The sequence below is a fragment of the Coturnix japonica genome, chromosome 1 (genome assembly GCF_054131305.1).
Source record: "Coturnix japonica strain WE chromosome 1, WE-NBRP24, whole genome shotgun sequence".
NCBI lineage: Eukaryota > Metazoa > Chordata > Aves > Galliformes > Phasianidae > Coturnix > Coturnix japonica.
Window position 1 is genome coordinate 42,950,710 of NC_140663.1, and position 18,850 is coordinate 42,969,559.

Here is an 18,850-nt window from a genome sequence, read left to right on the forward strand (position 1 = left end):
CAGACTATTAGACAAGTGATTTAGGACCACCAATGCAATTCTGACAGCTGGGAGCAAAGATATTGACTGTTTTCTACCCAGCTTTCACTTCGTGTGTTTCTGCAAGTCTGGTGTCACGTGGGTAACAGTTATTTCCCTAGAAATCCTAGTAGGTAAATATGAAGCATAAAATAATGATAAAATAAAAAATAATGTGATATATGATAAAAAATAAAAAAAATACAGTAAAGATAGAACAGCAGTAGTAACTATTTATGTGTTTTGCCGTTTCAAACTGATCATTTCTTTCATTGACTTCATGATCTTGTCTGTTAAAACATTCTAAGTTATATCAAATGATTTTTAATGTTTTCTATGGGCTGGCATGATAGTAGATCAGGTGAAATCTTTCTTTGGTAAAGTAACATGAGTGACACCCAGACACTTTGCCCATTAGTTGCAGCATGTTTTTGCTTTCTCCCATTTAACCTGTAGCTTTAAGGTCTCTGAAGAAAGAATTTGATCGTGTTAAAATCAACTTTGTCCACGTCAGACATTTTAATTGTGTTTGTATGGATACTTCTGCCTAGAAGTATAAAATATTAAACACCTAGTGAATAATGCATCTGTCTCACAGCACTGTGATCTTTATATGAAAAAGGAAGTCATAACTTGCCTAGGTATTGAACTGGCACAATATCTGCTATTATTTCTGCAGTAACTTCTCACACAGCGTGAAGTTGCACAATGTGATGCCGAACACTGGATATGTTTTCAAAGAAGAAATGGTATTTTCCCATCTCCTGCTGCAGAAACAGGGCTACGTGTTTGCCTGCTCCCTGCAGTAATGCAGTTATGTGGAGATCCAAGGTTTTATGCAGCAGTGTGCAGAGGAGAAGTCAATAGATGGAGATGACCATATGAAATTGCATCTGAACTGATGAAAGAAAAGTGAAGATGCATTCATTGGGTAAAGAGCTGTTCCTTAATGACCTTTGACTTCAAGACCCTTTCTTTGAGGATGCAGTTCTTTTCTCTCTCTTGCCACGCAATAGAACTATCTTGGGTGGTTCTGCTTCACTCTTTTTGCTGCTAAGCGGCAGTTACCACTCCCATTCCCTCCTTATCTTTCCTCCTTCCTTTTATTAGTGTATACTGCCATGTTTGCTGCAGTCTGACCACTGGAAGATGCTGTTTTTGTCCATCAGTTCCTTTTCCACTGACATACTTTTCTTTCAACTTTAGGTAAAAATGTTTCCCACTGTTTTTTCTGAAAATGTGTCTGTTCTGAAGTTTCATTTACACAGGGGCTATGTCCTTTAGTCTTCAAGACAGAGAGATTTTCATTTCTATTTGCCTTGATGAGGGCAGGGTACTATTATGGAACATTTTCTCTCTCTCTCTCTCTCTCTCTCTCTTTTTTTAAGAAAAAAAAAAAAACCTTTAAAATGGAAGAATTTCACTTTTAAAATTAATCACCATGGCAACCTTTACAGCGAATTTCCAAACATAGAAAGTTGCCTTTAAGAAGCACCGTTCTCTAAGAGAAAGGTGAGTTTTTACAGCTTCTAACAATGCTCCAAGAGAATGTAAGATTTTACAGGGATTGGTTAGAGGGATTTTGTATGGAGAAAGGAACGATTACATGATCCTGAAGCTGTTTTTTCTTTTTTTTTTTCTTAAATTATTTAATTATTTTTTTAAAGATGCTGCCTACTAACTAATTTCATCATAATGCTGCCTTAAAATAGACTTTGAGAATTACAGCCTGGAGATAATACTTGTGATGAGGTCTAACTAGATATCATCTAAGTAAATATATAGTTAAGAATTTGCCAGTGATTCTCTCTTACTTTCAACAATATTCTTCCTAGTTTTGGGCTGTCTTTTTATGCTTATCCAGAATCTTACTGGCAAATATGAAATGCTGTTCTTAAAATTGAAGAAGTACATGAGGTAATAGAACAAGATGGAGAAAAGTTTTGCATTAAAAAAAGAAAATCCCTTATATGTTACAGTTCAGAGAAATGTAACTTTAGAAGTCACCTCTGTGTTCCTCTGATTCTCTCAGCACTCAGGTAAATTATTTAATATTCTATTATCCATGTGTATTAAATCCAAGGAACAAGGAAGTTCTTCCACTGCTGAAAATTCCACAGTGAAACTATTATGCACCCTGTGAAATTCTGCTGTCTTCTCTGAAATGGGAACTCTGGTGTTTCGTTCTGAAATCACTGCAGCAAGAGTGTTTTAAAGGTGAATTTCTTATGACCAAAGATGTGAGACTTATTCCAGGAGAAGGGGCTAAAGAAATTTTGTCAGTGAAGATTTTGTAGTGTGGTAAGGAGACTGATGGTAAGAAGCAGCCAATTTTTATTAAATTTCAAGTTTACCACAGAAAATGTTCTGCTACAAAAAAAATCCAGTCAGCTCTGAATGACTGGGAAGTGTTTGAGATGGGGAACTGATCCTGTAGAACACATAAGGATCTCCTTTCCCACCAACTGGGAGTAGAACTGCAGGGTCTGGGCTGCCTGTGGGTGGGTGGTTGAGCCATGCCACTGGCATCTGGAGCAGGCATGATGGGCTCCAGTCATGCACTCACTAACTGGTTTTATTTAGCTTTGTTTTGCTGCAGTTCTGTTGAGTTCTGCTAGTCTGCTCCCCAGTGTGGAGAAAGCAAGTTGGTTCTGCTGGAACTTGGAGTGAGTGTTGTTGTCAGTGTATCTGTGTATAGTGCCTTACCTGGAAGAAACAGGCACTTCCAATCATGGGAAAGTTTGTGGAAGGCTTTTTGTCTTATTAGTGTAACAAGTAAAGGCGACAGCCTGAAGTTCAGTACCTCAGTAGTTCAATTAAAGGAAACGCAGTTAAAAATAAGTGCAATTACTTTATTATTCATATTATGTAATGTTTTCAGAGAAGTCTCACTTTTGGAGCTAAGTTAGCACTAATGTTAATGGCATTTATCTGCAGTTTGTGCTCTTATAAGAGACATCATGCTTGTGTATTTTTAATTAAATGTGAAATGTGGGTAAATTAAAGATTGGTTTTTGTAATGAAAGAATAGCATTGGTGTGATGTGAAAGGTTGTTTCTTCTAGTGTGTAAAGTGTCCAATCTTGAACCCTGGTGTGACCTGGGTGGACAGCAGGTTGACCATGAGCCAGCAGTATGCCCTCATGGCCAAAAAGGCCAATGGCGTTCTGGGGTGCTTTAAAAAGAGCATGGCTAGCAGGTTAAGGGAGGTGATCCTCCCCCTATACTCTGCCCTGGTAAGGCCTCATCTGGAGTGCTGTGTCCAGTTCTGGGCTCACCAGTACAAAAAAGACAGGGATCTCTTGGAAAGAGTCCAGCGGAGGGCCACAAAGATGGTGAAGGGCCTGGAGCATCTCCCCTATGAGGAGAGACTTAGGGAACTGGGTCTGTTTAGCCTTGAGAAAAGGCTGAGGGGGGACCTGATCCAGGTCTATAAATATCTGAGGTGTGAGGGGCAAAGTGGGGAGGCTAGACTCTTTTCAACAGTGACAGGACAAGGGGAAACAGCCAGAAAGAGGAGCATTGGAAGTTCCGCACAGGTGTGCACAAGAACTTCTTTACTGGAACAGGCTGCCCAGGGGGTTGTGGAGTCTCCTTCTCTGGAGATATTCAAGACCTGCCTGGATGCCTACCTGTGTGACCTGGTGTAGGGAACCTGCTTTGGTAGGGAGGGTTGGACTCCACGATCTCTGGAGGTCCCTTTCAACCCCTATGATTCTGTGATCAAGAGCTGTATATTCTGTAGTCAGGTTTTTGGTTTTTGGTCAGTGAGCAGTTAAGCACGCAACCTTTGCAAAATGTGCTAAGGTGTGGAATTGTCCTGTATGAATGCCAATTGCAGGTCATACTGTGTGGCTTGAAGTTGAAGATGAGTGTTTCAAAAAAAGAAGCAACTTTGGGAATTAGCATAACTGAATTTAAGAAAAACTGGTTGAAAGACTGACCTTAGGCAGGTTGTCAAATGCTTTGTTTCCTCAATGCTTCTTATAGATGGGATTATAGCTAGGTCAAAACATTTCTCTTACCATCTGTCAGCACAAAGCAAAACAGAATATACGATATTTACCAAGAAAGTTAGATTTGGGGTTTGTAGCTCTGAAAGACAAGTCTTTGTGGGTTTTTTTGTTTTGTTTTGGTTTGTTTTTTTGGTTTTTTTTACAGACAGTGGTCAATCATTTCCATAGAACTGGCAAACATTAGTCTTTTCACATCACAAATAACAACTGCAATTTTAAAACCTAGGAGGAGATATGAGTTGTGGCATGGTCTAATAAAAAAGTAGTAAATAACTGTTTCATATATTCATAGACTCTTGCAATTTTAGAAATTAGAAAGAAAGTAGACAATTATTACTTTGCATGAACTATGAAAATTTAGGGTCCATTCACTGAATGAGGATAAAGTGTTGGGGAGAGTCATGACTGAATTCTGAATTGTGGGTATTCAGAGAGATGGGATTAAAGTAACTGATTTCATATTTTAATAAGTTTAATTCCTTAGAATTCTAACTCACCTGCTTCTTTCACTCCTATGTACATAATATGCATGTGTTGCTCCAAAAATAATGCATCCTATTTATTTCCATGGAAACTACAACAACTATAAAGAGTACAATAACACTACTTAGTAGAACAACCTCTTATCCACAAAACACTATTTTTCAGTGTAGTCATCGCCTTTAACTATGGATTTTTCACCAGCAGTGAACAAGAGATTGCATGCCACGCATGTAAAAATCTGCACTGGTGGAGGTGACCTGCTGTTTCACAACTACTATGATGGTGTCTTTGCATACTTGCTAGGGAAATGTTGTCCATGCGACTTATCTTTCGTCAATCTCAACAGATGGAAGTCATGAAATCTGGACTATATGGTGGATGTGGTAGGACAGTCCAGCCAAGATTAGCAATGTGTTCCATGGTCTTCAAACTGCTATGGGGCCTGGTATTATTGTGTTGTAATATAGAGGTTGTATTCTTCTCTGCCTGACCCTGGAAGTTCAAGCCTTCAGCTTGGTCAATGTTGTAGTGTCAGAGATGATCATTTGTCCTGGTTCCACAAAATTCAGAAGGATTACCTCTTTCTTATCCCAGAAGACACTGCACATTGCTTTACCCTCTCAGAGCTGCATCTTGAACTTTTTCTTCAATGGAGAATTCACACGTTGCCACTCCATGGACTGCTGTTTTGACTCCAGCTTGAAGTGGTAACACCACTTCTTGTCATAGATAATGATACTGTCCAGGAAATTGTCACCTTCAAACTTCTATTGGTTCAATAGATCCTGACAGACACAGTGTTCTGTCTATTCCTATTTGAGCATTTGTAGGCCCCACCTGATGCCAACTTTGCTATATTCCAGTGTTGTCACAGTCATTTTCAACAGGTTGGGGTTGATAACCAATTCTGTTCACCGTTCCCACTGTTCCACCAACTTACATGGATGAACTGATTGAGGCATTCCTTTCATAGTGTTACAGCTGTGCATGGCTTTCTGCAATGTGGTTGTCTTTCATGTCGCTGTTTCCACTGCTGATGCACCATCAACACTTCACTGTGCCAACAACCACTGTTTGTTCTCTATAAACTCTCAGCAAGCATCAGTGAATGTCAATGGGTGCAATTTTTTCCACATGGAGGAATTCAATGACTTACCTTTGCTTCATATATTCTTCCATGTCAGATGACATTTTGTCAGACTGCCTCTCTGCTTCCATCTCTTGCATTGCAACAAAATGTAATAGAATGTTGTTGGGAAGGTTCAATATCTACTGCCATGCCACCATCATTCACCTCTGATATTGTGAGCCAGCATAATAAAATAGGAGACAATGCTTTCAGAGCAGCCCTTGTACTTTTTAGTTGAAGTATTAAAATTGTCTTCAGAAATATATTTAAGGTTGCAGGCAATGTCGCTGGAGTTATGACTGCTATGGTCCATTAATACCATTTTGTTAACAGACTTATGCTGCTTTGTATAAGAAGAAAGAGTTTTCTGTTTGGTAACTCATGCTAACTTATCAAGAATACCCCTTGCTAAAGCATCTCACTTTCAAGACTTAAGTTTATGATCAGAAAGGTATTAGAAGAAAGGGGTGCAGCCAGTGGTATCCAGGATTTTTAGTGTCATTTTCATTCTGGAGCTCAGGTCTAATACAAAGAGGTACACATTGCTTCTTCTTTCAGGGACTTTCAAAGGCAGGTTTATGTAGTTATGTGTAACCAGGCATCCACCCAGAGATGGAATTTGCTGTGTTATAGTTTTTTATTTGTTGTTTATTTTATTGTCCTCTTGTTTAATTTAGCTTTTGTTTTGTTTTTCAAGAAGGGCTTTGTATTTGGAAGGTGCCGATTTCCCCTTCAAGCCATTGACTAGAATGCTAGAACACCCTTCAATATTCTTAGGCTTAATTGCTCTATGGATGGACCTTACTATTTTACTGGTTTCTAAATACCCTACTGTTCCTGTGTTTGAATTTTCTCTTTGTGGATAGTAGCACAGCAGTACACAACTCAACCGTCTTTAACTGTTCAAAGATAGTCCTGGTTAATAATAAGTTAAACTCTTCTCAGAAGTATTGCTGAAGTATTTCATGATTGTATGGGTAGTTTTGGTGATGAGATTTTACCTTAATGATAGATCATAAAAATTACTTGCCACAAATCTGTTTAACTACATGTTTTGGACTCTAAGAGATTATATCTGAGCATAGAAGCAGTTTTTATTCCTTAACTGTCTGTTTTTATTCCTTAACTGTCCGTTTTTACTTAAATGCTCAAATATTTAGTGCCTTTGATATTCTGAACAAACTTAACATAATTTTCAGATTGGAAATGTTCTGACAAATAGAATTTACAGGTTTTTATTATGTTTATTGCATATGTACTGTGGCTTTTTAAATTATTTTTTTACTTTCTGCATGTGGTTTTTGAAAATGAATCATCAGTTATGAGGCGTTCAGCGTCAGAGATGTAAGTGAAGACTGGAAAGTTTTCTTGGAAGAATATTCGTGGAAGTCCTTTCACTGAGGAAAATGGCATTCGTAGAGGCTAACTTTAGGCTTCTTTGTATAGGTTCTTTCTATAATCAGCTTATCTTAGGCAGGTTCAGTGAAGTTGTGACTCTCCTCTACCTTCTCTTAACCTTTAAGAATAGCATCTGATATATGTAGTTCATAACACGAGCCTTAAATTCTGTCATCCATACTTCTGATGGTTTTCTGAATTGCTAACGTCTCAAAATTATTCACATTTGAAAGAATGGTGGGCCTTGCCCTTGCATGGGTTTGTTATTTAGTAAATTAGTTACATAGACCACCTCTTACAAAAATGAATCTGTATATTATAGGCTTCACATTGTATGATGTGGTTACTAGATTTTTGTAGCCTCCTACCATTTTTTCCTGACTCTCCTATGACGTCTGAGAAATTAAAATTGCAGTGATCAGTAAAATACTTTGTTCCCTGTCTTTGTGTACTATTCTACCAACTTCAGACAATCGGGAGATTAGTACCATCTTTCAGAGTTTATTGGTCTTCCATCAGAAATATGGCATAGCTTAGAACAGAAATAAGCATTACCTATGTGCTTTAGTCAGTGCAAGTCGGTGTAAGTTGAGAACAATCATCAGATTCCTACGAGGAAAATAAGTAGGGACATGGCAGGTTTGCATACCCTTTTCAATAGCATCTTGTTACTGTTAATTGTCTGGAGTCCTGCCAGAAAGATGAGGTGGCAGATGAGCACAGATTTTCACTGGCATCTGCTGCACACTACAGCTGCTATCCTATCTGGGGATCACCCTCACTTTATGACCATTTGGCAGCATAGGCGTTATTACAACCAGATTGTTAACTTGCCAAGAGAGAGTGCTGGAAATCTATGGTTTATGGGAGAAAGACAAGTAGCACACGTCTCGACATTTTTTTATATAAATGGTCCATGATAACATCTTTTTGGGCCTGAAATTTGTCTGCAGTTTCCAGACTGTGGGAACAGCCTTGATGTCCTCTACAGATGGTTGTTCTGGGCAAAAAACCTCCTGGGTGCTGGACTTGACCCAGAACAGGTGATCTGTGTAGTCAGATAGATGTCAGTCAGAATGAATTTTTAGTTTGAAATTATTCAAATGGTGTGCCTTTCTGCAATATAGGATGTGATGTTTTTTCCTCATTGAGAGGAGACTGTAGAGTTGGGTAGTTTCTGTGAATCAACATTAATTCCCCTCTGCTTCTCCATTCTTATTTCTGCCCAAGCTGTGAGGGATGCTGCCATAGTGCCCAAGAGTATGGGTGGTGTACCAGTCCTCTAAACGTGATGCTAAAATACAGTTAAATTAAGCCTAGTTACTGTGCTGAAAATTGCTTCTGCCTGAACTGTGGAGGCAGACACATTCAGATGTATCCTGAGCTATCTTTTTCTCCATCTGTGAAGTCTCCTGGGTCTTTTCCTGTTCCACGGATGATGTCTCGGGTTGATTGCACTGTTCTGCTTTATAGAGAATATTTGATTAAATAAGGTAAAACAAGATGTGTGGTACTTGAATTGTAGCAATTGGCATTCATGTAGTGCATAAATACTTCAAAAGGAAAGAAAAAAGGACATAAAATCTGCGTGGTTAGTCCCTCACTTCATTCTTTGGTCAGGAAAAAGCCTCTGGGACTTAGTGCCTGTTTTCTCTGGATGTTGTGGTTTGCACTAATGTTTGTAGTACCTATTCTGTTGTGTGTGCTGTTACAGTTTACTGTGTGCATACAAGAAAAAGGCTCAAAAATAAGTGCAAACTAACTTGAGAAAATCTTTTAGAAAATCAAAGTAATATCTGGTTGTGGAGAAAAGCATCGTGTTCAGAATTATCTAGCATAAGTGAAAGTAAGTCATAAATGATTTCATTTCTGAGGTTTTTTTGACAAGTAAATGCTGTGTGTGTGTAGTAAAATGAGTAAGACAAGTACTGCATAGTTTCCAAATCAGTAATTGCCACTTAATAATAGAGTCAATCTTCCAGTTGCTTTTGAAACACAGATATTGCTTCAGAACATGAGGAGTTGACATGAAGTTGTTTATTGTGACAGGAACAGAGATCTAAATCTGTTGTTTTCAGTATGAACCTACGTTCATTATAGCACAATTTTTGCTTACACAGTACAAGGGAGGGTGTAAGAAGTCTGAGCATCCAATCAACAGAAATTATGTTATTCTTGCAATTTCTTTTTCTTTGAATCTCTTCTGAGCTATTTTGGTAGTCGCTTTGGAACACAATGAAATTCTGATATTTAACTTCTGGTTGAAATATCTCATATTGTTTGCGGTCCCGGTTGTGCTATACTTCATTTTTTGGATGTGTTTTGCTTTTTGGTTCTAATTTTTATATTTTGAATTCTTTCTTACCGTTTGTATATTATGGTAACATTAACTGATGATTAGTATTCCAGATGTTGTTTCAGTAATTGATACAAAATAGGTTTTTTTGCTTGCTCAGAGGCAACTGATATTCTGATTAATAATTTGTATTCTATTTGATATGTTAGATTACATCTTTCAAAGTGACAAGTCATTATAAAATCAAAAACCAGAATATTTCTGTCTAGACAGTCAGATTATTTTTTTTATTATTTTTTTTTCAAATTATGCTTCACAATAAATACAATACTAATGCAACTAGAAGTCCAGGCGCAACAATAGAGCAAATCAAAGTAGATGCTAAAACAGAAAGAGGAACAAAGACATCAACAAAATCACAGGGAAGCCTGGTAGGAATTCAGTCAGCAGGAGTGGTGATAAATGACACAGACTGCAGCTTGCTGGGAGAACTGATGGGTGGCATGTTTTACATACAATTGTTATGCATATATCTTGATAGCCTGGAAAAAATAGAAGCATACAGACGTTTGTAATGTGTTTTGGTTTTGCACTTGAAATGTTAGAAATAAAAATACAAGACTTAGAAATGCGTCAAACTAGACATATTAGAACGTAAATTCCCATTTACTTCCTTGGGCTCATAAGAGTTGCACAAGCAGCACCTTGCATCAGGAACACAGTCCTGAGACATTTCAGGTGGAAATAGCCCCTCTTCAGGGATCTGAAGGGTCATGGAGCTGTCATGAGATAGCTCAGCCATATGGTCACATCCTCCAATGAGTCTCATCATCGTTCTCAAGTAAAATATAAGTCTCCCTGAAAGCTGTCTGCAGCAGTCATGATAAATAATCACCTCTGAATGTTGGCTTGTTGTAATTCAATAAACTGCACTTGAGTCTATAAAATAAACCCTTTGATGGGCCTAAGGTAAGTGCAGACTTTTTCTTCATTAGGAATTTGCTTAGTGCTGACGGAGTTAACGCTGTCTCTGGATGGCAGGTATACCATGGGTGTTCTATCTCCTGTCATTCTGGGGAGAAAAAGCTGTTCTGACCTAAAGCACATTGGCAAGTATAAACCTTTGTCCTCCTGAAGTCTGTGACATTTTAACTGTTCTTGTCTAAATCAGTGCAGAGAAAACTGCACAACCCCAGTGGATGCACAGACTTTCCTTCCTGAATTCCTAGTTTAAGTACAGACATCCCTTTGAACACAGATCAAATCACAGATCTTAATATTGATAGACACTGGCATGCACAGGATGATGCTACTCATCCCACTGAAGGAGAATAACTGGGGGGAAAAGGTGCTGACAGGTAAAATGCCTTCATGAAGATTTGTTTTGCTGCTACAGAGAGCTGTACGCTGATGGTCTTACAGATGTGATAAATGAGAGACCTGGAAAGCAACTAAAGTGAAAGAAGTTGCAACTTGCCTGTGGGGAAAATACGACATTGTTCCCTGTAGCCTTTGCTTGACATGGAGACCTAAATCAGGTGAACTAAGAAGGAGGTTCCCAGTTCACCAGAAAATATGCCTGAAGAGCTGGCACATACAACATGGAGGCAGAGTCCATCTATGTCTGTGTCTTGGGGCAAAAGGTATTACAAGGGAGAGAACTAGAAATGCCACTGTTTCACTGTGTAGTTCAGTGTTGAAGCCACAACCTGAATGCCACGTGCATTTCCAGTCCTACTACTTAAAACATTCATAATGTGCCTTTCAAGTCCCCCACCCTTGAAAAAGGAAGAGAGCATAGAAAGTGTAATCAGGGGTGATTAGAGGTCCACAGCAGCATATTTGTGAGGTACAGCAGTGCAAATTGGTTCAGCTAAGCCCAGGAATAGAAACAAGGATACAACAGAGCTCCATAATGTCATGAGTATATAATGTACTCATGTATGGATAATATGGAAAAGAGAAATAAAATAAATAGTTGCTTATCTCTTCCAATACCAAATCAAGGGGTGACAGGGTTCAGTCAAAGCATAAGAGTTATTCCTTCAGGGAGTATATTTAAGCTGTGTGGCTTCTTTCTCTCAGAAACTTCTTTAAAATATGTACATAAATTTGGAAGCCAGCAGGATGGCTCAGTTCAAATACTCCATTTCCACCTCAGAAAAAGAGCATTCATAGGAAACTAGAAGCTTGTTTGTTTACTCACTTAAAGCTTGGTAGTTGTGAAGGGGTTTCTTGCTGTTTTTGATTTTGTTGTGGTTTTTACTTTATTGTATCAATGTAGTTGGAAGTTTTTCAATATTTTCAAAGCTGCACTTGAAGAACAATCTAAGTTTAGTTATGATTTGTGTTACCGATGGCAACGGTCTTGATTCTGTGTCAGAGAGCTGATATTTAAACCTATGAAAAATGATTTAATCTCATGTAGGAATCCTAACACTGTTGTAACATATTTCCCCAAAGGTGTGAAGAAAGATAGCTATGCTTTCCCTTATGTGTTTATTATCAAAGTAGGGCATCGGGCGAAAAGCCAAAAAAAAAAAAAAAAAAAAGAGAGAGAATTGTCTTTATACTGTGTGGTTCAGAGATTTTTCTCTCCTGCTCATTCATTTTCACCTAGGATTCAAAAGGAGCGGAAGAGTCGGTCATGGCATCAAGCATAGCTGTCTTTCTGCTGAGCCTCAGGTGAAAATGATTTTGCATGAGAAACCTTTAATCTTACTTGCCCTTTCTGAGCTCCCCCTTTTCAATGCTAGCTTAAATTGTGGGAAAAGCTGACTATGTCTGCAGAGCATCACTGACTTTAATAGGACATGTGGCAATTTGTGCAAGCTGAAGAAAGGTTGCTTAACTTTTTAAGGTGGACAGATTGGCTCATTTTCTCCTTTGCTGGGTGTAAAAGTGGAATGGAACCAAATAAGCAATTTGCCCCTTTACGTATGGCATCTGAAAGGCTCATTTTTTGCTGTCTGCCCATTTCTCCGAAGTGCATCCTTATAACCATGTTTATCTGTGCCTTAGTGACTGCAGACTGCCCAGAGCTGCCTTGTTTCTTGGGGGTCCTACATACCATCACAGCTGAATTCCCTTGCTCTGTGCAACACTGCAGTTGCTCTGTTCTGAAAGGGACCTTGAAGATGAAGGGTCTGCCTCAGTTTGCTGTAGGGCCAAAGCAGAATAAAAGATCCATGTAAAAGAGAGAAACAGCTGAAGTAATTTGCCTCCAGCATGAACACTGACATGCTGATAGCAACAAAATAAAAAGCCTTATTGCATCTGCCAGCAGCGTCTTTTCCCAGAGATCTATAAAACAGGTCAGGGCACTTGAGGTTAATTTAGCGCTGTTAACTAACAGATCATTTATACAGCTTCCTGAGTCTGCATTGTGTTGATATTGTTTCTTCATGTTCATATCATCTCTGTCTAGAAGAAGACGTGTCAGGAAGGAGCCTATGAGTATGTGTCTATAGCTGAACTGGGGCTGAGCCAAACTGGCCTACCAAGGTGCCTCAGTTTCAGTGCAGTATAATTTGGACACAGTGCCTTGCTGGCCCCAGTACTGCCACTAAAACCATCTCCTCCTGTACCAGAACTTTGCACTATACTCATTCCAATGGTGCAGGCTAGCTGGATGAGACCTGCTAGTGGTGGGCCTTGCTTCATGCTGAGGTGTGTGGTTCTAAGGCCCTGCTGGCCAGAGCTGAGGCAGTGGAGCCCCATCACATACTTTGGATGAGAGATTGCTGTGCAGCACAGGGTGATTGATACAGCATCTGAAAAGATGACAAAACAAACAGCACTATCATATAAAGCTTTGCATGCAGGGTAGTCCTAAGCCCTGCAATGGTGCTTTCTACTTCTAATAATTTGTCCCTCCTTTTTTTAAGTTAGATTTTATTGCTTCCTGGCTTTGAAGTACTTTAGTATTCCACTTTAATGTTCTGATCTGCAGGTTTTATCTGGAGCATTATCAATTCTCTAGTTATCTCTCATTATCAGAGGCAAATTATGTTCAATATAAAAGAAATGCTGCTTTAGAGAAAAGAATAATGCCTCTTATAAAGACAAAAATGGAAGCAATAAGTTAGCTAGGAGCAGGATCAAGGCTGCTCTTCCCTGCTGGCAAGTTGCACAGCTGAGGTGGTTTTGTAAGAAGGAACTAAAGATGCTTATCTTACCTGAACGTCAGACAGAGGCTTTAGAGGAAAACAGAAATGCAGCAAGAAGAGCAATTCCTCATGGAGACAAAAAGCTTGCTTGGTGGGGGAAGGCAAGAAAAGGGAAGGAAAGACATGTTAATATTGAAAATACAGAGAAGGAATCTGTGGAGTGCGATGGCCTGAGCCCTTTCCAGAAGCTAGTGCTCCAAAGTGGATAGTTGGATGTGGGTAAGACTTCCATTTCCAGCTGCCCTGCAGCCCAAGGTTGAAATGATCCACTGTAGTGAGTGAGAAGCAAGAAAATAAACAACTGTTTTTTGCAGCATCTCTACTGTCTATCAGAGCAGTCAAGTGTGTTGCCAGTGCTGCCAAGCTCACTTACAAAATGGCCAAGCCACAGGCACAGTTCCAGTGAGGCATGTAACAGTGGTGGGATTTTGGTGGTCAGCATCTATGTGGTACCAAAACTGAAAGCCAGGGAAAGGCTCCACAAACAGAGTAAACTAGTTTGCAGTGTATTGCTGGAGAACTTGTCTGTCTTTCTAGATGTCTTATGTGGGTATTGTCACGCTGCAAAAAGTAATAGATGTCAACTTGAACATCTATTCTTCAGAGATCTCTGCACCATTTTCTCACATTTCTGTCCCACAAAACCTGTGATTCAACAACAGTGTGGGTTTTTTACAAGAATAGGGAGAGTTTACACAAGAAACTGCTTAATGCCAATAATTCAGCATGTTTTCATCACCCATGAGCTATAAGCACTATTTCTAAAAGCTCCTCTGCCTCTGATATCCCTTTCTCTTTTTCTCTACTTTTGTGCATACTAACTGGGAATATATTTTTAAGTTTTAAAAGGATTTTCACCCACATGAAAACAAGGTAATACGTCAGCTTACTGTGATAGCGATCTTACATTTTTGCAGACATTTACTTCTAGTTTAACAAAAGAAATGAACAGAGAAAAGCAAGATCTTGGCTTCCTCTGGAAAATTCTGAAATGCTAATTAAACAAAGATGCTTGAAGCTTTGTCCTGTACTTGTCTTTCTCAAAAACACAAGGGAAATTCACTGCCTGGGGAGGGGACTGGGGGGGAGAAAAAAAAAAGGATGTATGTGGAGAGTGTGTTGAACTCACGAATATACTGGTGACACATCATTGGAAATACATCCAGTGAATAACATGTTAAATTTCCAATAATGTTGGCACATTCTTTTTCATATACTACAGTGTTATTGCTTCTTAGATCCACCCTTCAGTGCAAGAGAAAGAATCTTACATACAAAGCATGTAAATCTGAGTTAAATTGTAGGCTGAACATCATTTGGGATGTGATCTGTCTGCAGATTTCGCTGTCTTTGGGAAGAATGGTCTGCCTGCAGTACCTGTCATTTTGGTGGCTGCACAAATAGTTTAGGAAGCTGAGCCAGAGACATACAACATATCAGATATGTTGTTTTCAGAAAATGAAGATATTTACTTTAGCCTCAAAGAATCATAGAATGGCTTAGGTTGGAGTGGACCATAAATGCTGTCTAATTCCAAACTGCTCCTATAGGTTGGGCTACAAACCTGTTCAGACTGCACAGGGCCCCATCCAACCTGGCCTTGGATGCCTCCAGGAGTAGGGCATGCACGGCTTCTCTGGGCTGCCTGTGCCAGTGCCTCATCATTCTCTGAGTAAAAAAATTCTGCCTGAATGCCCAACCTAAATCTCTTCTTTTTGTTTAAATCCATTCTCCCTTGTTCTATCACTATCAGATTGTCTAAAATGTCAGTCTCCTTCCTACTTTTAAGCTCCCCTCAAGTACTGGAAGGGAACAATGAGGTCTCCCTGGTGCTTTCTTCTCTCCAAGCTAAACGAGCCCAACTCCCTCAACTTTTCTTCACAGGAGAGGTGCTCCAGTCCCTTGATCATCTTCATGGCAGTTTTTATTTGAAACCAGTTTCTCAAAAAAGAGGCCTTCTTTTATGACCAAATTAAGATATACCCTTAATAAGATCCAGTCAGTAAGGTTGTGTCTGTGCCAGTTTCATGTTTCTCTTAGCTGTACCTAAACTCCGTTGTGACCTTCTGAGAGTTGGTTGCGTTGTATGATAAAGCAATCAGTGGTGACATTAAAAGAATACCTTTGCAATACCTTAGGGATAACTACACAAGAATTTGAGCATTATGAACTTCTAGTGACTGCACAAGAAAGCCCAAGTAGGGCTTATATTTCACTGTTTGAATCTTCTTATAACTAAATTCTTATTCAAACAAATGTGTTGTCCAGGCATAATTGTTATTACTCTGCTTGTGTGGATTATTACATCGCCTTTCACAAGATGAATCAATTGAATAAAATGACTGGGGTTTGCTGACTGTGTTAATGAAGATGTGCTTCCAACAATCCTTAGAAATAGGCAGTGGTTACGTTAGCTCTGTAACCAGGAGGTATGCGAGCAGCTGCTCATAGGAGCACTTCCATTTAAACTTCCTGCAGGAGATCAGCTCTGATGAAGGGCAGCTAAATCAGGTAGCAAGCATGCAGCTTCAGTTCTGAATGCACAAAGCCATCTCAGAGGAGAGCAATTTGCACAGCCTTTCTTCATGTGTGCAACCCCACTGTTTTCACCATTTGTCTACAAAAGTAACAGCTCTCTTCCCCTTAGTAGTATGTTTGGCATTGAAGTGTATTAAGATGCTGAAGTTTCAAAGCCTCTTCTGTGATCTGGAGGCTTATGTCACATGGACTTTCAGTGGAACTGGAAGTCTGGTGTCACTAAGGCAGCCTTGGGCATTGCAAGGGAGGACCCCTTTTTGCTAACATGTGTAGAGTAGTCAGTGCCACCTGAGTGACCAGTTTTACTTTTCATATGCTTACACATTTCTGATTCTCAAGATGTGTTGCTTCTCAGTTTGCCTATGTATAGTTTTAGAGAATTGCCTTTTTTCTTTTTTAAACAAAGAGTGGCTGCTGATGAAAGGAATAAGAATCACAATTAAATTAAGCATAAAATGGCATTGTAGAATCATTGTTCAGCTTTGTTGCCTGAAAGAGGTTAGCTAAAGATTTTCACCAGTGGATGCTGTCAGTAATTCAAGTTGCTGCAATTGCATTAATGTGAACATAAGAAAGTCAGAAGCAGTTGTTTTTCTGCCATAAAGTAGTATTTCTTTCTGAGAGCATATAGCCAATAAAAATGTCAACTTTGTTATTCTCTGTGGAAAAGTAAAGCCTGTCTTTCATCACAGAAAACAATTTCTGTTTAAAAATTATCTGTGACAAATGTGACGAATTTGAGAATGTTTGGTGTGAAAGAATTTCCAGTGTTACAGAGAATGTTTCAGGACTGGTGAAAATGGAATTGGTTTTCAAGCATAAGGTCATGTTGTTGCTTGTAGTATTATTGTTGTCCTAAAAACAAACTCACTTTAATTAGAAGCTGGTCACTACTTGTGTAGCGGGGTGTCTTTTCCGTATGATGAGACATCCTGGTACACGCAGATGTTCAGAAGAGACGAACCTATTACTGTTAAAGTTTTAGTTTATCAATTGGAAAGCTGCCATTTAATAAACTGTGTAGTACTTACCTCATTACTATGGTCGTGTGTGACCTGTGGGGTTTTTGAATGGGTGGAAGATTATTCCTCCTGTAGGCCAGTGCGGCAGTAAACCATGACTTCGTATTAGTTTAAAAATCTATTAGTGTGGTTGATTCTGTTATCTGCAGCCCAGCAGCAGTGAAGATCTTTGCATTCTTCATTTTCATACAAAGTTTGTGTTTTTCTAATTTTATTTTCTCGTTTTTTATTTTTTTCATTATGGAAGCTTTTATGACTTCGTTTTTAAATGTGGCAGTTGTTATACCTTTATACTTCAGTTGTTCTGTGCTGGTCTCTTGTGTCTAATGGTACTAATTCTTGTTCCTGACAGGTATAAGTTTATCTATTCATGGGGCTGAAAAGCGTGTGCAAATCTGTCAGAGGAGGACTGCAGCAAGCTACCCAGTGTCACAGCGGCCGCCTGTGGTTAGGCACCCTTCATTCCCACAAGTCAGAAGGCCAATAAAGATGGAAGCCTCATCAGCTGGATCAAGTAATCCAACAGTCTCTGGTGGAAAAGCAAAAACCCACCAGCCAAGTAAGAGATTTGATGCAACAGCTTTTTCAGTTCCATTCCTTGTATGGTGTGTCATTGTGATGAGAAGTTGGTATCAATAGCATTAGATCACACTTGCATGAAGGTCACTCCGTTGATCATCAGAGCTGTAGACTGATGTTTTGTGTATGTTTTCTACATTTTTGATTGTTATAAATTTCACCAGGAGTAGCAAGAGTTGGGACAGCTGAAAGTAGGGAATGAAAGCATAAGTTTAAATCATTTAAAAAACAAACAAATAAACAAACAAACAAAAAACCACAACCCATGTTTTTGTATACTGCATCCTTTCTATAATCTTAATTTAAGCATGAGATGCTGGCAATGCTGTGAAGTCTACAGGCATCCCCATGGAACTCTGTATTTGGCACTAACAATGGTTTTGAACTAAAGATGTGACGCAATGCAGAGTGCAAACCAAAGTCATTCTGCCAGAATGAAAACAAATGTCTAAATCTGAAGGACATCTTGCAAACTGTGTTAACTGGTAAGCAAAATGAAACTTTTTGAAGGAAACCTGAGTCTCTTGGGAACTATCAAATTCTTAATGACATCATGAATTCAGTCCTTGTTGTGTTAACTACCACAACTATTCTAGAAATATCTTTTCTTACAAAGGAGCAGTGCATTTGTGCAGTCCATGTTTGCTTTTTCAAGGTGAAAATTAAACTATTTAATTTCATTCCTAAGTAGAGTGAATTAAGACTGCCCATGAGCTCAGTTTTGTAGATTTTATCTTGAAGGGTTTTGATAATCTTCCATAATTGCTGCCCAGGAAAGGGTATGATGCACTCTGTAGCAGAAGTTGGGGTGCCATGGGACAGAGTCCATTTGCTCTGCCTGCAGACCCTCAGTGTGCTTCCATTACCCTGCAGACTTGAGGCATTCCTTATTTTTTGTACAAGTTGAGAGTTTAGATTATTTGGATTTACTATGTAGCTCTATATCCATGAGCTTCTTCACATACCTATACTATTCAGCTTCAATGATCTTTGTTAACATGGAGTAATCAAAAATTTACAGTGACTCATAACCATTTGCTTTTTTTATTTCTGTTCTTCTGTTTGCCCTCTTTCTTTTTAGCTCCTGTGTTTTGTCTTTGAGATACAGAAACTACTACTGCAGATATGTTACCACTGCTCAATATATATTACAAAGATTGCAGCATGGTAAAATGTCAATTAAAAAAGACAGCACTGCAGCTT

The 18,850-nt window shown here is 39.0% G+C and overlaps 1 protein-coding gene across 8 annotated transcripts in view; it reads left to right on the forward strand.

The window, feature by feature from the left end:
* The window catches only part of ANO4 (anoctamin 4), a 162,212-nt gene that overhangs the window by 37,161 nt on the left and 106,201 nt on the right, over positions 1–18,850 (forward strand). For all 8 annotated transcript variants that reach the window (XR_014943124.1, XM_015859160.3, XM_015859164.3 and 5 more), the window contains exon 2: positions 17,421–17,627. Coding sequence is in view for 7 of the 8 variants with exons in the window: in XM_015859160.3 (XP_015714646.1) it covers positions 17,558–17,627 (70 nt within the window). In the remaining variant the exon portion in view is untranslated. The remainder of the gene's footprint in view (positions 1–17,420; positions 17,628–18,850) is intronic.